Source organism: Carex rostrata, chromosome 24 (assembly GCF_964058835.1).
Source record: "Carex rostrata chromosome 24, lpCarRost1.2, whole genome shotgun sequence".
Classification (NCBI taxonomy): domain Eukaryota; kingdom Viridiplantae; phylum Streptophyta; class Magnoliopsida; order Poales; family Cyperaceae; genus Carex; species Carex rostrata.
This window is the reverse complement of record NC_135941.1, coordinates 7,213,050-7,232,458: the sequence shown is the minus strand read 5'-3', so window position 1 is coordinate 7,232,458 and position 19,409 is coordinate 7,213,050. Positions and strand designations below refer to the sequence as shown.

The following is a 19,409-nucleotide window of genomic DNA, read 5'->3' as shown; positions in this document are numbered from 1 at the left end:
GTCCAAAACAATAACTAAATATTTTCATTCCGTCAAAAATACTAACCGAATATGCTCATTCCGTCCAAAATTATAACAGAATGAATATATTTTCTCCATAATACTAACGGAATAAGAATATTCTATTAACATTTTAGATGAAAAAAGTCATAGAGTGATTAATTTAGAACAAATAAAAAATTAAGTGACTTAATTGAGACAAATCAAAATTGAGTAACTAATTCTAACAAGGTACAAAGTTTAGTAACCTCTGAGAAAGTTTACCCTTTTACAAGACAGATTTAAACATAATTTATATCTATTAAATATAATTGTGTACAATTAATATTTAAAAAAAAATATTATGTACAATTAATTTGTTAAGAATAAATTACATCTAAATTTGATTTGTAACTTCGAACATTTTTATGCATCAGTAAGCTCATCATGACTCATCTGATTGATCAGTTCAGACGCAATCCATTTTTTTTTTTTTGTATGTGAGCTTTCTCTTTTCCTTTTTTTTTTTGTATGATAAGCTCATTTTCATTTTTTTTTTTTTTTGTGTGTACTTAACCAGATCTTACACGTATTCTCTAAATTAACTCAAAAATAAATCTTTTGAGTCAATGCATCTCAGCTGTCTTATTTTAAACGAAACTAATCTAGCTATCTAATTTTAACACATGATTCTTTAATATTAGTGCAGATCTGATTCGCACAGATTTTAAAGTGAATCAGATGGTGCAGATGCATTAACTCAAAAGATTCCCTTTTGAGTTATTGCTGAGGATACGAATTCTGGAAGAAGCATGCTGTATGTTTAATGCAAGGAGAGGGGTTCCATATCCGGCTATAGCCTTACGAATTGCATCAAGATTCGTGCGAAATTGATTCGCCTAGCATTTTGACGCAGATCGGACATCCGGCCCGAATTTGGTCCCATGTCTTTTGACCTTCTGAACTCTTGCCGTTGGCTCAACCTAGTGTACTTTTTATTACTAAAATTTAATAATACAACACCCATTTCGCATTATCGTGCCACTATGGTGGCAATTTAGTGCGTAGTAAATAGAAATGACACCGCAATCCGCAGAGGCGGAAGTATTGAGAAAATGGGCTAAACCCCTTGAAGTTTTTCATTTTATAACTTTGACTTTATTTAACGCACATCTAGGGTGCACAAAAAGCTCACGATTCAAAACTCGAAACTCAGTTTGGACTTAATTTGGATTCAACTCACTAATAACTCGAGTTGAAATTGACTCGAGTCAAAACTAACTCAAGTCTGCTGACTTAGTTGATTTATGAGTCGAATCCAAGTTAGCTCCAACTCGGTTCGGAATCAACTCAGTTGGATTCACACCAAATTCTAATCCATATATTCCTAATTTTTGCGTCTCCAAATCTTATACATATTTCTCACAATTTACTGTATTGCTACTTGAAACTAAAAAAAAAAATCGTCAATTCTCAAACAATCAAATCTTATGTTTGGTAATTTTTAATTATGTACTATTTTGATATTTACGTAATTTTTAATTATTTATTGGCTATTGTCTCATTATGTACTGTTTTTAATTATGTAAAATATGTAATATTTCTTTTGTTAGAATTAAATTAGATTGTCTTATTATGTACTACATTATGAGTCACGAGTTGATTGGCCTCGACTCGAGTTGCTTGCGAATTGATTCCAAATTAGAGTTTCTGACTCATAACTAAATTAGCAACTCGAACTTAACTCAGCTCATGAGTTCACGAGTTAAATCCAAATTGTCCTCAACTCGGCTCATGAGCAGTCCACAAACCGTATATTTCAAGTCAGTGATCTTCAGGTACAATATAACATCTTGGATTAATGCCTAAAGAAAATCGTAATGTAAACCCTGGTTAGGCCTAGCCGATACAAAGTACCATACAAATTTCATCACAAATTGGCCATACAGAGCTTCAATTTTCAGCATATATATAAAAAATAACCTAATTGCCATTTAAATCATTTTACAAGTTACCTCAACATTCACCAACATGGATTGTATGCATTGTGTGGCGAAACACAGCATAAATTAACACTTGCAATATTGCCACTTCCAACCCTCCCTTCAAAACCTCCCCAAACTCAACATCCCCTACACTAGAAAATTAAACAAAGATAAAAAAAAAATAGACCAGCAGTGATGATTAATCAGGCCTCAGCGGCAGCAACTATCTCCTCGTCAGTAGAATCAATCGATGTTACCACAGCCTCCTCAAGATCATCATCATGGTCATCATCATCATCATCAGATTTTCTCTCGGGTGCAGTTTGCAACAGCTTTTCTCTAAGTTTTCCAATGAGTTCGTCCATCACGGGTTTGTTCTCTGCAAAATACCGTTTTAGGGAATCCTTCCCTCTAAAGCTCTGTTCATCCATGTAGTAATAGGCGCCAGCTTTTTTTAAGTACTTGTGCTTCAACCCCAGTTCAATCACCTCTGACTCCCGGCATATTCCTTTGCCAAACTCCAGCTCGAAGAGAGCTGTTTTGAATGGAGGAGCGAGCTTGTTCTTCACCACCTTTACTTGAACTTGGTTTCCTATTGGCTGAATAGCAGAAGATAAAACCCCAATTGTTATTATCAGAAATAAAGCAGTGAGAAAAAAAAAGGATTTCATTATTTATTGTTCTACATGACACTGAGGATCTCAAAACTGTACCCAATGGATCTTTGTACTTTAACTATTCCTTTTCATAATATTGTACAATATTTAAATTGCAAATTTCATCAGTTTGTTTCCAAATTTATTTGTCTAATATTATTCTCCTTTAATATTCCACACTTTAAAGTTAGAAAACTTAATGCCAATATTTTTATTTGACAGAATTTTTATTATTTAGAAACACAATAAAATAATAATTTACATAGGCATATCTTATCAAAGGTTAATAGGAAATTATCGTATCAAATACGATACTTGTATACATATCTGTGTAATCTAAAATTATAACAAAATATAGCAGGACCCCATTTTTAGGCCCTAGTAGAAACAGATAGGGGCCCCACAGCAAGTCAAGCTACAAGGATTCCTGTCCCTTTGTCATGGTGCTTAGCTGACCAGAAGGATAAATCATGATTGTGGCTTAAAACAAACATACTGCACATTTAGATACAGTTCCCTAATGGAATGGGAGTATAACAAGTATAAATGGACCGATTGCATATACCTCTTCGTTTTTTTTAACAAAGCCAATTCTTTTGATATTCAGGCGTACAGAGGCATAGAATTTCAATGCATTGCCTCCTGATGTGACTTCCGTTGGCCCACCAAAACCTCCAAAAGTGCTTAGCTTTGACCTGACCTGAAATTGCACAACAAACCAAAGTAATTTGTATTACCATTGCTTTTCAATACCAAAGTAAGAACAATCAGTTGGAAACATTGCAGAACCACAAATTGAACATGAGAACTTATGTATTAAAAGTTCAAATGAATAGAACTTCAGTATAATTTAATAGGGAGCAATCACTAGATAACGATTTATCTTGACAATCTTGACAACAATTTTCAAATTGATTCAAATAATGTAGCAAGTTAAAAAAAATAAGTTATAGGTATATTGTTGAACATACAAATAACCTACCAACATAATTTCATACAGTTTTTGAGTATCATTTGATGATACATTTCCAACTGTTAGAAATTCAAACCGCTTGATGTGCAGTAATTATAAAACATGCACCAAATTTCATCATTTTTATAGGGGCGTAGTATGTGCACCATATATATCATGCATATATAATTGAATTCACATTTCAAATTAATTTTTAGGATTGTAAAGATTTTCAAAATAAACTATTGTCCAGTGAAACCTCCCCTTATTAAATTCCATTCATTGCAAAGTAACTTCTATTACCTGATTAATGAATAGTAAGAGAGTCTGTGACATAGAGAGTGAGTGGCTCAATTTGCGAAGGGCTTGGCTCATCAGCCTTGCTTGAAGAGCCATATGTGCATCCCCCATCTCACCATCAAGCTCAGCTTTAGGCACAAGTGCTGCAACCTGTCACAAAAATTCAAATATTAACACACAAACTTAAATGTGAGTGAATAGAGTGACATCTAATTTGAATCATACAATGGTCTTTTAGCCCAGAAATGTTCTTTCCAATTTAACCAAATAGATATCAAATTCGAGAAACGTGATCATCAAAACAAGTATCATTATAAAGATCTGGTATGTTAATATCAATGCTGTGTGTATGAGACAATGACAACATTTCAGATGATAGATTCCATAATTTGAATAGAGTTAATAATTAAACAATATGGGCTTACACTATCTACCACCACTACATCAACAGAACCACTTCGAATAAGAGTGTCAACAAGACTAAGAGCCTGCTCTCCAGTGTCAGGTTGAGATAGTAGCAAATTCTCAGTTTTAACCCCAATAATCTCTGCCAGAGAAGGATCTAAAGCATGCTCTGCGTCAATAAAGGCACAGTACCCTACAGAGAGAAACAAACTAGTAAAAGACCCAAAAAAAAGGCATCAAGCACCCAGAGAAGAGGCACTTCAAGTGACAAAACAAAAGGCCCTTGATTAGACACCAATGTTTTGCAATTAAAAAAATGCAAATGAAAACCACTACATTAAAAAGAAATTTGATATAAAATGGTTGCACTGAACAAATTTGCAGCACAGAAGCAAAACTGGTGCTGGAAATAAGTTTTGCTTTCCATGGGAATAACATCAGAATCATGCTGCCAACATTTGAAAGACATCAAACAAAAGATTACCTCCAGTTTTTTGTGACTCAGCGATAACATGAAGTGCAAGAGTTGTCTTGCCTGATGCCTCAGGTCCATAAATCTCCACAACACGTCCCTGCGAAAGCATTACACAAAAGAGTTTGTGACAACCGGAAATGAATGGGGCCAAGAAACAAAACTGGTTACATTTTTAATTATTCCAATCACTATATGACGCAATAAAGAAGATGCATGTAGCAGCCATGGTTTTCTGACACCAAACTTGAATTGCTCGCTGAAATAAATCCCCAACAGTCATGGTACTGACATATATCCAGAGGTACACACTGGAGCAAACCCTATTTCAGTAAATATAGACTTATTTTGTATTTGAAAATTAGACCCATTTTATCATATTTCAATGAACACTAGTAACTAAAAGCAACATTTAGTTATTATAAAAATAAATAACTTGCAGCTGATTTCTTCTTATATTAAATGGCTTAGTACCAGTTAAATCAAGTTAATTATCCAACAATAAAGTCCGTTAGACTTAATTTCAGTTCATGTTGGACTTGTGACAAAGTTGCCAACATTACAGTCTGGCAGGCTCCCTACTGGTGGGGGCAAAATTGTCAACATCTAAGGAATTATGTCATGTGCAAAATTCTCTCATCTATTTGTTGGCTGTTTTTTTTGTTTCTCATCAATTGAATAACAGAACCTACAGTGTTTCCATCAGCAGCAATCTAGTCATTTCCATATTACAACAAGAGAAAAAATAGCATGCTTAATTAGAAAAAACCAACACATGCTATTACTTAGCTTAGTATTACCTTTGGAAGACCACCTACGCCAAGAGCCATATCCAAAGAAAAAGAACCAGTAGAGATGACAGGTACTTCTCTGGGACCTTGAGAACGGCCAAGCCACATGATTGCGCCTTTACCGAATGAGGCTTGGATCTGATCAATGGCTTCGTGAAGTGCTGAGTCTTTCCTAGAAAGAGTCTCATCCCCAGATTCAACTCCATCAGACTTTGCCTTCTTCTTTCCTGTGGATAACCAATTTCTTTTTTATTATTTCGGACAGTATAAACAAGCAATTATGAGAGGGGGGAAAACCGGCTAACATTAAACAGGATATACATACTGAGGTTGCATGTATACTCCTTTAAAACCTCACATTCTTGTTTAAGCATGAAACAAAAGAATAATCAGTGTAAACGAACACTAAAATATTAGTACTTTGCACATACTTTATGAAACAAAGGAGCAGAAATAAGAAATGTCCTTGAGACTGAGAAGAGTATGCATTATGCATTGTGTCGCTGCGGGATTATACATGATATTTGATGAAAATGCATCGAAATGTAATGACAAACCCAGTAATGCATGAGATTGGATCACCAACATGTCTCATTTTTGCCGGCATTTGCCTATTATTGGGGAACTTATATTTGCACCCGGTCTGTTAAAAGATCGATGCTCCCCTAGTTGTTCACTTCTCATTTGACCAAGTTAAGTGCTCAGCATTCATAAATGCTATTGGCCAAGTTTTTTTCATCACAGACTTCGATGGGAGGCAATAGCTCTCTAAGGGAATAGACAATATAAGTAAAAAATAATTACCTCCTTTAGCAGCAAAATTGCGCGTGAAGAAAGATGAACAATTCATTCCTTGCTGATACCCCTGGTAAATCAGAACAAATTAATTTATTTTAATTCATTGAAGTGCTAGTGATGGGACCGTTTATTAGAGGCATGTCAGATAAATTTTTTTTAGTTTTTTTTTTTTTTTTTTTTTTTTTTTTTTGTGGCAATCCAATTACTCGTTTCTTACCTTCAATAGATTGCAAAATGACTTAAAAAACATACCCAATATAGGAAAAAAGAAAGGAAAAAAAGCTGGGAAAATAAGGTGAAATATAACCTCTATAGAGAAGAGAGCTCTATTCAGTAGGCCGCTTCTGAGAAACCTCGCCATGATTTATTTCTAAGACTATAAGAATAAAATAAAATGAAAAAAGATCGCCTCGAAAGAGGAAAAGAGAACCAAAAGACGGGCGATTTTTAAGGAATCAAGGTCGAGGCTCGCTTAATCACCTTCACTCGCTCTCTAGTTTGGCTGTGGGTAGCCGCGCAGAGAGAGAGAGAGAGAGAGAAGCGAGGGAGTGGAAGAGAGACTAGGGTTTAAGCGGGGGTTTACTATTTTCCTTTTTTGAGTGAGAGTGTGACACTGTAGAAAAACAAATCAATCTGAGGCGTACAGTGCGGTGGATCCGTATCCTCCCAGGTACCTGACTCAACACAATTTAAATGGACGGTTCAGATTTAATTTCAGCCGGTGGATGCTCGGGATGGCAGTGGGGGCCGAATTATTTTTGCATTGAGATTCGTACCAAGTTAAAAATTTCAATTTCAGACCGTTAGATTCAATTCTACTCAGTCAGGTAACCTGAGGGGATGTGAATTCCAATGGGGTCAACAGTGTGAGTGTCCGACATCCCGACCCAAAGTTGTCATCTCTTAGACTTACTATTGGGGTCCACCTGTCAGTAATTTTGGACAGGATGCATACCCCAGCAAATCCTGGTTATAAAGTAAAGAGAACTGGACTCGAACTCTTGCGCAGTTGCGCGGGAAACCCGAGGGGGCACGGTCCCGACTCACGACCGCGAGCCGAGGCCGTAGCGCTTTGAATTCGGAATTTCGGATACTTATAGACTGAGTTAACTCAAATTTTATTTTCAGATGTGGACCGTACATTTAAATCTGCACGAATATTGAAGAGACACTTGCATCATAGTCGTGGGTCAGATTTGTCCGGATTCTGATTGGACGGTTTGAAGATAGACTCAAACTGTCCGTTACTGCAGAGGATGTTACTCGTAGGAGAGCGTTCATCTCAGGTTCAGTCCTCTCCTACGATTGGATTTTATCGGGGAGTTTTTAGTGAGATCTGGCTGTCTATTCAAAAATGGATGAACAGAGATGAAAATCGGACACACGCAGATAAGAACATTTTTATCTCAATATAAGCAGAAATTGTAAATATTGATGTGATAACTAAAATTAATTATGAGAATAAAATGTGATGTAAATTTAATAATTATGTTAAAATAACAAACTCGAGACCGTTAAGGAGCAAATTTCTCTGCCCTTGAAACAAAAATATTTAAAGGTGAAGATATTAAATGTACGGGCAGGAGCGGATTTAGAATTTTAGTCAAGAGTAGGCACAAAATACTAATAAGAATATAATTTTTTTTTCTCTTAACGAATTAGAGCAAGAAAACAAATAAGAATTTAAAAAATTTATGATGTGACTAGATATGTCATGACACGACACGGTTCAGTAACAACACAATACGGTTCCATCACGGCATAACATGGCACGCGTGCCGGTCATGTGTTATAAATTGTGTGTCATGTGCCGTGACCATTCATGCGACGTGAACATCTTTCGAAAATTTGACAAGACACGGCACATCACGCGAAAGATTTGGTCACGACACAGCACATGGACACGTGTAATTAGAACCGTTAGATTTTAATCGAATGGTAAATCTTGAATAAACTAACCTAAATTATGAAAACAAATTAGTTAAACATGCCCAAAATGTATTTGTCTTTTCTATATTTTTATTTTTTTTAAGTACATATGTTCCGTTGAGATATATCATATATGTAGTATTTGTTTATATCAAAACGTGGTACAATTTTTGTAAAATAGATCTGATATTTTATTTGATTTTCTCTAATATTTTGTTCGTAAGAATATACAAAACTTTTACTCATTTTATATTTATTATATTAACATATTGTTATGAAATAATAAACAGTAGACATTTCACCTTCTCCACCTCATCCACTTTCTATTAGATTTAATTTTTATATTAACTCTCATGTTAATTGTATGGCTTTTCATTTGCATTATCTAGCCTATAAATAGAGATTTTGTAAGTGGTTCAAGTGAACGTTGTGATTGAGATATAATATAGAAATAAGATTTAGCCTCTCCCCAATATTGTTTTGTTTTTGTTTTATAATACGTTATCAGCACGAGTTTGCTCTAGTCAAGTTGCAATGTGATTTTCTCAAGAAGAAGGTACTATTTAGATTACATTTCATAACTTTACTATTAGTAATAATTTTTATTTCTAGAATGAAAATTTCTTATTTTATATTGCTTACTGTTAATAATAATTTTTATTTGTTGGATGAAATTTTCTTATTTGAATAAGAGTAATATTTTCATTCCCTGAAGAGAATGATAAAGCAAGTACATGATAATAGCCAGAAGCTTTTGTACATACTATAGCTAGAAGCTTTTTCTAAAAAATCTGAAGTTCTTAATCATAATTTTTTTTATACAAGAGAACATAAAGTTCTTAGCCAAAAGTTTTTATATATTAAAAAAAAAAGAACCAGAAGTTCTTATATGAACCAGAAGTTCTTATATGAACCAGAAGTTCTTATATGAACCAGAAATTCTCATATAAAATATAATAACCAGAAGTTATTGTATGCCACTGAATGTTTTTATTTTACCTAACAACTAGAAGTTATTGATATTTATGATAACCGGAAGTTATCAAATAAATAAAATGTCTCCAATACTTAATTTTCTTAGTAACCTGAAGTTATTAATTCTCTTAATAACCTGAAGTTATTAAGATTCTTTTTCTTCAATCATTTTTTTTATTTATCAAGCACAAATGCATATTTAATTAAATTAGTTAATAATAGTAGCATTTTTTTATATTTTGTAGTCCTTATGGCAAACCTTACAAAACTTGACTTCACTGCCCTTGATATATCGGGCAAGAATTATCTCCCGTGGACTCTCGATGCTGAGATCCACCTTACCGCAAATAATCTTGGAGAAACAATAAAAGCTGAAAATAATACCTCCCAGCAGGAGAAAGCCAAAGCAATGATATTTCTCCGTCATCATCTTCATGAGGATTTAAAAGCTGAATACTTAACGGTGAAAGATCCGTCAGAACTGTGGAGAAATTTAAAAGAAAGTTATGACCATCAAAAACAAGTACTCCTTCCAAAAGCTCGTTATGAATGGATTCATTTAAGGTTACAAGATTTTAAATCTGTGAGTGAGTATAATTCCGCAATGTTTCGCATAACTTCTGAATTAAAATTATGCGAAGAAAAGATTACTGATGAAGACATGCTAGAGAAAACATTCTCTACATTTCATGCTTCGAATTTGCTTTTGCAGCAGCAATATCGAGAGAGTGGCTTTAAAAAATATTCAGAATTGATATCATGTCTTTTTGTTGCGGAACAAAATAACGAGCTTCTGATGAAAAATCATCAATCACGACCCACTGGTTCTATTCCATTCCCTGAAGTGAATGTGACATCATTTAAAGGAGGTCGTGGAAGAGGACGTGGTCGCAGCCCCAGATGAGGTCGTGGACATGGTCGCAATAATGTTTGGCGACGTGATGGTCATAATCCTAAACCAAATGAAAATAATGCGGGGAGATATGAAAAGGGAAATAACTCACCATCCTCTAAGAAATCTGAAAATAGTTGCTATAGATGTGGTATGGCAAACCATTGGTCACGCACATGTCGTACTCCTAAACATTTAGTCGAACTCTACCAAGCATCCATCAAGAAAAAGGGAAAAGAAGTAGAAACAAATTTCATTGAAAATAACCCAAATGATTTGCATATGGATACACACCTAGATGTTTCTGACTTCTTTGAAAATGTTGATGAAGAAATTAATCTTATGAAATAGTTTTTGTTTTTAGTCTTTATAATAAGTTTAGTTTTTATTTATATGTTGTAAGTCAATGTTTATCATGAAATAAAATTAGTTTTCTTTTTATTTATATGTTGTAAGTCGATGTTTATGAAATAAAATTAGTTTCCTTTTATTTAATCTTATACATTTTCTTTTATGTTCAAAGGAAAAAGAATATGATTAGAGATTCCAAAAGAGCTATGGTAAATATTAGAGATGAATGTCTGCTAGACAGTGGAGCAACAAACACAATACTAAAAAGCAAGAAATATTTTTCTCTATTGTCTCCTTCAAATACACATGTTAATACAATTTCTGGCATTAGTAATTTAATTGAGGTCTCCGGAAGAGCTTGTATCTTGTTACCTAAAGGAACAAAATTAATTATAAATGATGCATTATACTCTAGTAAATCCAGAAGAAATTTACTAAGCTTTAAAGATATTCGACGTAATGGTTATCATCTTGAAACCATGACTGAAAATAATATTGAGTATCTCCAAATTACATCTATTGAATATGGCCAGAAGATCATATTAGAAAAGCTGAAAGCTTTATCCTCTGGTACGAACATAAACCCAATAGATTCAAATATGGCAAGTAAACAGAAGTTACTTGACACAAAGATGTTTACTCTGTGGCATGACATATTAGGTCATCCAGGTAACATTATGATGAGAAAAATAATTGAAAGTGCAAATGAGCATCCCCTAAAAGACCTAAAAATAATATTATCAAAAGATTTATCATGTGCAGCATGTTCTCTTGGAAAACTGATAATTAGGCCATCTAAAAATAAAATTGAAAATGAATCTCCTACATTTTTAGAAAGAATTCAAGGAGATATTTGTGGGCCTATTTCTCCTCCATGTGGACCATTTAGATATTTTATGGTTTTAATTGATGCATCAACTCAATGGTCACATGTTTGCCTATTAGCCACAAGAAATGTTGCATTTGCTAGGCTATTAGCACAGATAATCCAATTGAGAGCAAATTTTCCGAATTATCAAATTAAGAGATTCCGGCTTGATAATGCAGGAGAATTTACATCCCAATCATTTAATAATTATTGTATGTCAATTGGGATTAAGGTAGAACATCCAGTGGTTCATGTACATACACAAAATGGTTTAGCTGAATCATTAATTAAAAGATTGCAACTGATTGCTAGACCATTACTTATGAAATGTAATCTACCATCTTCTGTATGAGGACATGCCATTTTACATGCTGCTACACTTATTAGATTAAGACCAACTGCATATCATAAATTTTCTCCATTACAATTGGTCTCTGGAAGAGAACCAAACTTGTCCCATCTTAAAATTTTTGGTTGTGTTGTGTATGTTCCAATTTCTCTACCACAACGTACAAAAATGAGACCACAAAGAAGATTGAGAATTTATGTTGGTTTTAACTCTCCATCAATTATCAAATATTTAGAATCATTAACTGGAGATGTTTTTACAACACGTTTTTCTGACTGTCAATTTGATGAGACAATATTTCCAATCTTAGGAGGAGAAAAAAAAAGCTGGTAAAACAAGAAATAACTTGGAATGCATCATCAATATCTTATCTTGATCCCCGAAGTGGTCAATGTGAATCGGAAGTTCAAAAGATTATACATTTGCAAAGCATAGCAAATGAGTTACCAGATGCATTTACAGATACAAAAAGAGTGACTAAATCACATGTACCAGCTTTAAATGCAACTGCTCGAATTGATGTAATCCCAGCAGAGGTTACTACACAGAGAAAACGTGGAAGACCAACTGGTTCCAAAGATAAAAATCCACGAAAAAAGAAAGAGCAAAATAAAGCAGTTGGTGTACCTCCAAAAGAGGTTACTGATAAAATCCCAGAAGAGATTAATAAAATCCCAGAAGAGATTGATAAAACCCCAGAAGAGGTGGATGAAGTTCCAGAAAAAACTCAGGAACCTAGTGATTATGAGATCTCAATAAACTATGTACAGAATGGTACAATATGGAACCGAAATGAAACATGTGTTGATAAATTTTTTTGCATATTCTCTAGCAATTGATGTGCTAAATGAGGAAGATTATGTGCCAAAAACTCCTGAAGAGTGTATACACAGAAATGATTGGCCAAAATGGAAAGATGCCCTGAAGGCTGAATTAGATTCGCTTGAAAAGCGCAATGTTTTTGGACCTGTAGTCTTAACCCCCAAAGATGTAAACCTTGTAGGTTACAAGTGGGTATTTGCAATAAAAATGAACGAGAAAAATAAAATTGTGAGATATAAAGCAAGACTTGTGGCACGAGGTTTTACACAAATACCAGGGGTTGATTATGAAGAAACATATTCACCTGTAGTGGATGCAATAACTCTTAGATTTTTAATCGGTCTCACAATCACTGAAAACCTTCAATGCGCCTCATGGATGTAGTCACAACTTATTTGTATGGATTACTTGATAATGATATCTATATGAAAATCTCTGAAGGATTAAAAATGTATGAAGCATTATAATCAAAACCTCGAGAAATGTATTCTATAAAGTTAAAAAGATCTTTATATGGACTAAAATAGTCGGGTCAAATGTGGTATAATCGACTCAGTGAATATCTCTTAAAAGAATGATATAAATCTGATGTAATTAGTTCATGTATTTTTATTAAAAGATCAAACTCAAATTTTACGATTACTGGAGTATATGTTGATGATTTAAATATCATTGGGTCTCCTGAAGAGATCGAAAAGACTGCAAAATTATTAAAGAAAGAATTTGAAATGAAAGATCTTGGTATAACAAAATTATGTCTCGGCCTACAGATTGAGCATTTGTATAATGGTATTTTTGTCCATCAATCAAATTATATCCATAAGATGTTGAAACGTTTTAATATGGACAAAGCTCATCCTCTGAGTACACCAATGGTTGTTCGATCACTTGATATAAAAAAGATCCTTACCGTCCCCGAGAAAAGAATGAAAAAGTTCTTGGTCCAGAAGTACCATACTTAAGTGCAATTGGGGCTTTGATGTATCTTGCTAATAATACGAGACCTGATATTGCTTTTTTTGTAAATGTACTCGCAAGATATAGTTCTGATCCAACACGCCGACATTGGAACGAAATTAAACATGTATTTCGTTACCTTTGCGGGACACGTGATATGAGACTATTTTATCAAAAAGAAACAAAGTCCAAATTAGTTGGGTATGCAGATGCATGATATTTATCAGATCCGCATAAAGCCCGATCACAATCCGGATATGTGTTTACATATGGCGGTACTGCAATTTCATGGCGATCGACAAAACAGACACTGATGGCAACATCATCAAATCATGCCGAATTAATTGCTCTATACGATGCTGGTCGAGAATGTGTCTGGTTAAGATCAATGATCCAACACATCCAGGAGGAATGGAGGCTCGAGTCAATCAAAGGAAGCCCGACAGTACTATATGAAGATAATGCAGCATGCATTGCTCAAATTAAAGAAGGATATATTAAAGGTGACAGAACCAAGCACATCTTGCCAAAATTCTTCTCAACTCATGATCTACAAAAGGATGGCTTGATAGATGTTTGTCAAATCAGATCAAGCGACAATTTGGCAGACCTATTCACAAAATCATTGCCAAGAAATTTTTTTGAGCAACTTTCACAGAAGATCAGCATCCGTCGCTTAAAAGATATACATTAAAATGAGGGGGAGTATTATACACGCTGCACTTTTTTTCCCTTCACTAAGTTTTGTCCCACTGGGTTTTCTTAGTAAGGTTTTTAATGAGGTAGCAAAAATGATTCAAAAATATCAGTTAATTCAAATTGGTCCTGAAGTACCAAATTAATATTTGTCATGTAGTACAATATTAATAGTGTATAATATAAGGTGAAATATCTGGGGGGGGTTATGAAATAATAAATAGTAGACATTTCACTTTCTCCACCTCATCCACTTTCTATTAGATTTAATTTTTGTATTAACTCTCATGTTAATCATGTATGGCTTTTCATTTGCATTCTCTAGCCTATAAATAGAGATTTTGCAAGTGGTTCAAGTGAACGTTGTGATTGAGATATAATATAGAAATAAGATTTAGCATCTCCCCAATATTGTTTTGTTTTTGTTTTATAATACATATAAGTTTATTATATATAATTATTTATCTATTTAATGTAAAAGGTGTCACGCGACTTTTGTGCGTTGAGTTCCCCATCAAATTTTAATGCTCATCTGCTTGACATTACTTACCAAAGAATGAAGATGTCAAGAGAGCAATACATAATAGATTTCAAACCATTTTTACATACATTATTTCAATTCCTGACAAGTTGCAGCTTTTTTAGATGAATATTTTAGTCTTTTTTTTTCTTCTTTCTCTGTAATAATTAATTTATTTTGTTTAAACTTTATAAATAAGAGAGAGAAAAAATTTCTAACAAAATACATTTTGTAAAATTACAAACTGGAGGTGTTGCTACGTATCAACAAGAAAAAAAAACAATTTTATTCTATAACTCCAAAACGTAGCAAGACCAATATGTAGTAATTTGAAACCCCAACTACCAAGTATTTTTTTTTTATTTTTAAATTTGTTTAATCTCAATTTTAGACAAATTTAGACTTGCCAATTCTTAATTTTGACATATTTTGCATTGCACGTCCAGAAACCTAGACGTGGCACTCATCTACTTTATCTAAAATACGATATAACTTTGGATCAAATATTTATTACATTAGAATCGGGATAGAGCTCGAATCCTCTCGACACTTGCGAGTTTCTGATAATCAATTTGGAAAGTTAATATCAGACGGTTCTTTCAGTTATCTTATCCGAGAGGTATTTATCTCTTCTATATTTTTAATTTTTTTAAGTACATATGTTCTGTTGAGATATATGTAGTATTTCTCTCTATCAAAATGTGATACAATTTTTGTAAAATAGATCTGATATTATATTTGATTTTCTCTAATATTTTGTTGTAGAAATATACAAAACTTCTACTCATTCTCATTTTATGTTTATTATATTAACATATAAGTTTATTATATATAATTATTTATCTATTTAATGTAAAAGGGGTCACACGACTTTTATTTTTTTTCATATGTAAGTTGTGCATTTTAGATTAATCATGCTAAAGGCATTCAATTGATTGTAAATAGTATGAATAAGAAGCAATTTAATGCAACAATTTATAAATAAACCATAAATAATAAATTGTTGTTCAATAATAGTTCAACGTAACTTGCACTTTAAGTAAGAAAATATTTTTTACTCGAAAGTAGTTCTAAATAGCGCGCTATAGCGTTTTCAGATCATAAAAGCTATGGCGCTATTAGCGTTATAGCGCGCTATAGCGGCACTATTTGGGGATATCGCTGTTTTTTTAACCAGTCCGCTATGACGTGATAAACGCTATTTAAACCTTTGATAGTTAGTCATATATTTCAGACTGAAGTTATAAAATTCGTAACTCATAATTGGATATGCATTACGATGGTAGATTTAACAACAATAGATTAAAAAAAAATGTAAATAAACCCTTTTTCCTTAACTTTTCTTTTCCTCCCATATATAATTAACTATTTATGATAACCAAACTAAAGGATACAATCATACGATACTAATTTCTCTCTTTTATGTAACCTCTAGTTGGACTTGTAAATCTCATCTACATTGTAAAGAGTAAAATTCAATCAGGAAAGCATTTAAAATTTTAATCTTTTCTAAAAATGCTAAGTCTTTAATTAGAACGCCAACACCTAGAATAATTAAGTAGGATAAAACACTCTTAGCCTCTTCTTCTTTTGTTTCAGGAGAAAGCCGTAGGTATAACACTTTTTTAGTTTTTAGTCTCTATATGCATTACGGCATAACATGTTTGAATAAAAGAGTGAAATCATTACAAATTCATGGCCTTTTTTTATTTAATTCACTGTTTCTAAATCTCGGAATGTTTGAGATTCTCAATATACAAACGTTTCGGTATATAATTAATGGCAGGGACTTACATATATATATATACTGAAAGACTAAAAGTCTCCACAATCAATATAAATTCTCACACGGGAATGAATTTGGCTTGAGAAAGATATTGAAAAATAAAATATATAATATTAAGGTTGACACCGTGACGGACTCGAAGTCATATGACATTTTCATCAAATTTTTTATGAAAAAAATTCTAGTGTGCTCATGTAAACTTCTAAAATATCCTATATTTTCATTAAAATATCATAATATCCTATATCTCCATGAAAACTTGATTTATTTCCTTGCATCTCCTTTATTCATTCAACATTTTATTTAATTATTTTAAAATTCCAATTGACAAATATTAATATACTCTTAAAATATCCCATATCATTCTGATCCTAACCTTAAAGTTTGATTTTGCTGAAAAACTTTTTGTTTCATCCAAATATTTAAATAACGTTTATCGCATCATAGAGGAACCGATAAAAAAAAAAGCGTTATGTCCATATAGTGCTGCTATAGTGCGCCATAACACAATAACGCTATAGCTTTTATAGTCCGAAAATACTATAGTGACGCTATAGCTAGCACTGCACTATAACACCGCTATAGCGCACTATTTAGAACCTTGGTTTCATCCGATTCCAAGGAGCTGGCCTAAAATATCTAAATGAAAGTGTCCAGTAATAGACTTCGATTAATTTTTATTTGGCCTAAATTACCTAAATGGAACTTTTTATTGTTCGATTCCGGACAACATATGCTTGTCGGAGAGCAGCTCTCTTTCTTCTGTGAAGCAAAGCGGTACCTAACTGGAAACAATACTTTGCACACATTAAACACTCAGAGAAAAAGAATGTCCACTACAAATTAAAGGATGTCGGAATGGGAACTAAATCTTCTGCGTGTGGGTCCGAGGTGGGCCCCCAGTTCAAAAATTAAAAGTGACTGGTCCCTTTTAACAGTGACCGGTCCCACACGCAATGATTGAGGGGGCGGAAAATTCCTGCATCCAGGAGGGCAGAGGATTCGGAGTCGTCGAGAATGTACTATTATATATGTATGGGATGTGCTATAGTAAGCGCACCAATTGAGTTTTTGAGCGTTGAGATTTGTAGTTCCAATTTTGCCCTTACTCATTCTTCCGACTTAATTAAGAATGAAGTGGGCCCTAGCTATTTCCACATACACCTCCGAATTTTTTTTATAAACCATAAATAATTAAAAAAATTTAACGATAACAATAAGATTACTTTTTTTTTAAAAAGCATAAGGACCGGACGGTCCGTCCGGTCTCACAAATCGGTTTTCTCCAGACCGGACGGACCGTTCGGTCTGGAATTTTTTTTTTGTGCATTTTTTTTAGTTTTTCATTTCTTTTTTTATTATCCGCCACAGAAGATCGGGATTTTTTTTCACTTTTCTCCGGACCGAACGGGTGGTCCGGTCTTAATTTTTTTTTTCTTTTTTTTCGTGCCTTTTTCTCCGGACCGAATGATCTGTCCGGTCTGTTTTTATTTCTCCAGACCGAATGGTTGGTTCGGTCTTAATTTTTTTTTATTTTTCTTCAGATAATGCTGTTTTGGTCATTTTTTCTTCTAATAATCTATTTTCATCATTTTTTTTGTTTGCCGTGATTGTTGCAAATAATTTTAAAGTAAAGATAAAGTTAACTTTTTAGATTTTTTAAAGAAATAATTATTACTAGTTTGACTGAAAAAATGTTATTAATATTACTGTTTTCATCAGCAGTTCACCGATTTTTGTTTGTTTGTGTGACTTTTTGTAAATAATTTTAAAGTAAAGATAAAGTAAACCTTTTAATTTTTCTAAAGAAATAATTATTATTAGTTTGACTGAGCAAGCTCGAGAATTTAAATTGGAGACCGAATTAGGGATTCGGTCTCCATGTAATTTTTTTCACTATAAATATCCATCTTCTGTCTTCCTCAAACAGACAATTGATTTCTTCTTCTCTACCATTTTCACCAGACAATTGATTTCTTCTTCTTCGCCATTTTCACTATTTTCAGCTAAAAACCAAGCTCTACCAAAATATTGTGTTTTTACAGGTCGGCCTATGCATTGTATTGGTAGCTTTCATCTAAAGATTGTAGTAAGTTAATTTTTTTCAATTACGATAACATTTTAGGTTGTAAAATTGAAAATGATATCGACGATTGATTGTGATTTTTTTTTCAGATAATGTCTCAAGTAATAATAAATGTTTATTATGGATGCGAAATTTCAGACGCACCGACCTGCACATTTCCTGTTACTAATTTAACGAGTCTTGATGAGCTAAGAAAAAAATATATATGTTAGCATTCATTTGCTACCTAACCAGTTCGATCTGACAATCAAGGCTCGTTTGAACACGGCACCACCTGGCTCAGCAGAAAAATACCAATTATTTAGCGTAGACGAGGAAATGATATGGCACATGATGCTTGAATATGCCACTCCGATACTGAATTTTAAACTTCTTGATTTAGTGGTTGAGTCAATACCAGTTATTAGTCAGACCAATTATGACCCATATCCGGGTAGTGTACCTAGAAGTAGCAGAGACCCAACGGTGTCTGATTCACCCATATATTGTGATGATCCACCCGAAATACCAATAGTGAATGATTTGGCAACTCGTTTTGACGAGCTGAATAATAATACTAGCTCAGACACAAACTCTAGCTCAGATACAAACTCTGACCTTGGTGGCTCAGCTGTCGGGGACGATGATATGGCTGAAATGGAGGATCAAATTAGAATACAAGATGTAATGAAGGAGTGGGTAAATTCTATTCCCTTTATTAATCGAGGATTGCAGCATCCTTTTCCGGCATTTAATGACGATGTGCCGATGCCGTACAAGGATGAAGCATTTTTTGGTTATCCACCTAGAATTGACGGTCAATTTTCAGCGGGACAGATGTTTGAATCCAATACAGCACCT

The 19,409-nt window shown here is 33.5% G+C and overlaps 2 protein-coding genes across 2 annotated transcripts; one reads left to right on the top strand and one right to left on the bottom strand.

Annotated features, from left to right (window-relative positions):
* Positions 1–1,954: 1,954 nt before the first annotated feature.
* LOC144575375 (DNA repair protein recA homolog 3, mitochondrial-like) lies at positions 1,955–6,985 on the bottom strand. The gene is made up of 8 exons (XM_078325483.1): positions 6,646–6,985; positions 6,345–6,405; positions 5,550–5,767; positions 4,762–4,849; positions 4,298–4,470; positions 3,876–4,022; positions 3,186–3,320; positions 1,955–2,563 (listed from the first exon to the last, which is right to left on the bottom strand). Exons 1-8 carry the CDS (start codon positions 6,697–6,699, stop codon positions 2,168–2,170), a joined length of 1,272 nt encoding a protein of 423 aa, XP_078181609.1. The 5' UTR covers positions 6,700–6,985; the 3' UTR covers positions 1,955–2,167.
* A 2,507-nt stretch (positions 6,986–9,492) lies between these two features.
* On the top strand, positions 9,493–10,146 carry LOC144575450 (uncharacterized). The gene has a single exon (XM_078325598.1). The coding sequence runs from the start codon at positions 9,493–9,495 to the stop codon at positions 10,144–10,146; it is 654 nt and encodes a 217-aa protein (XP_078181724.1).
* Positions 10,147–19,409: the final 9,263 nt, after the last annotated feature.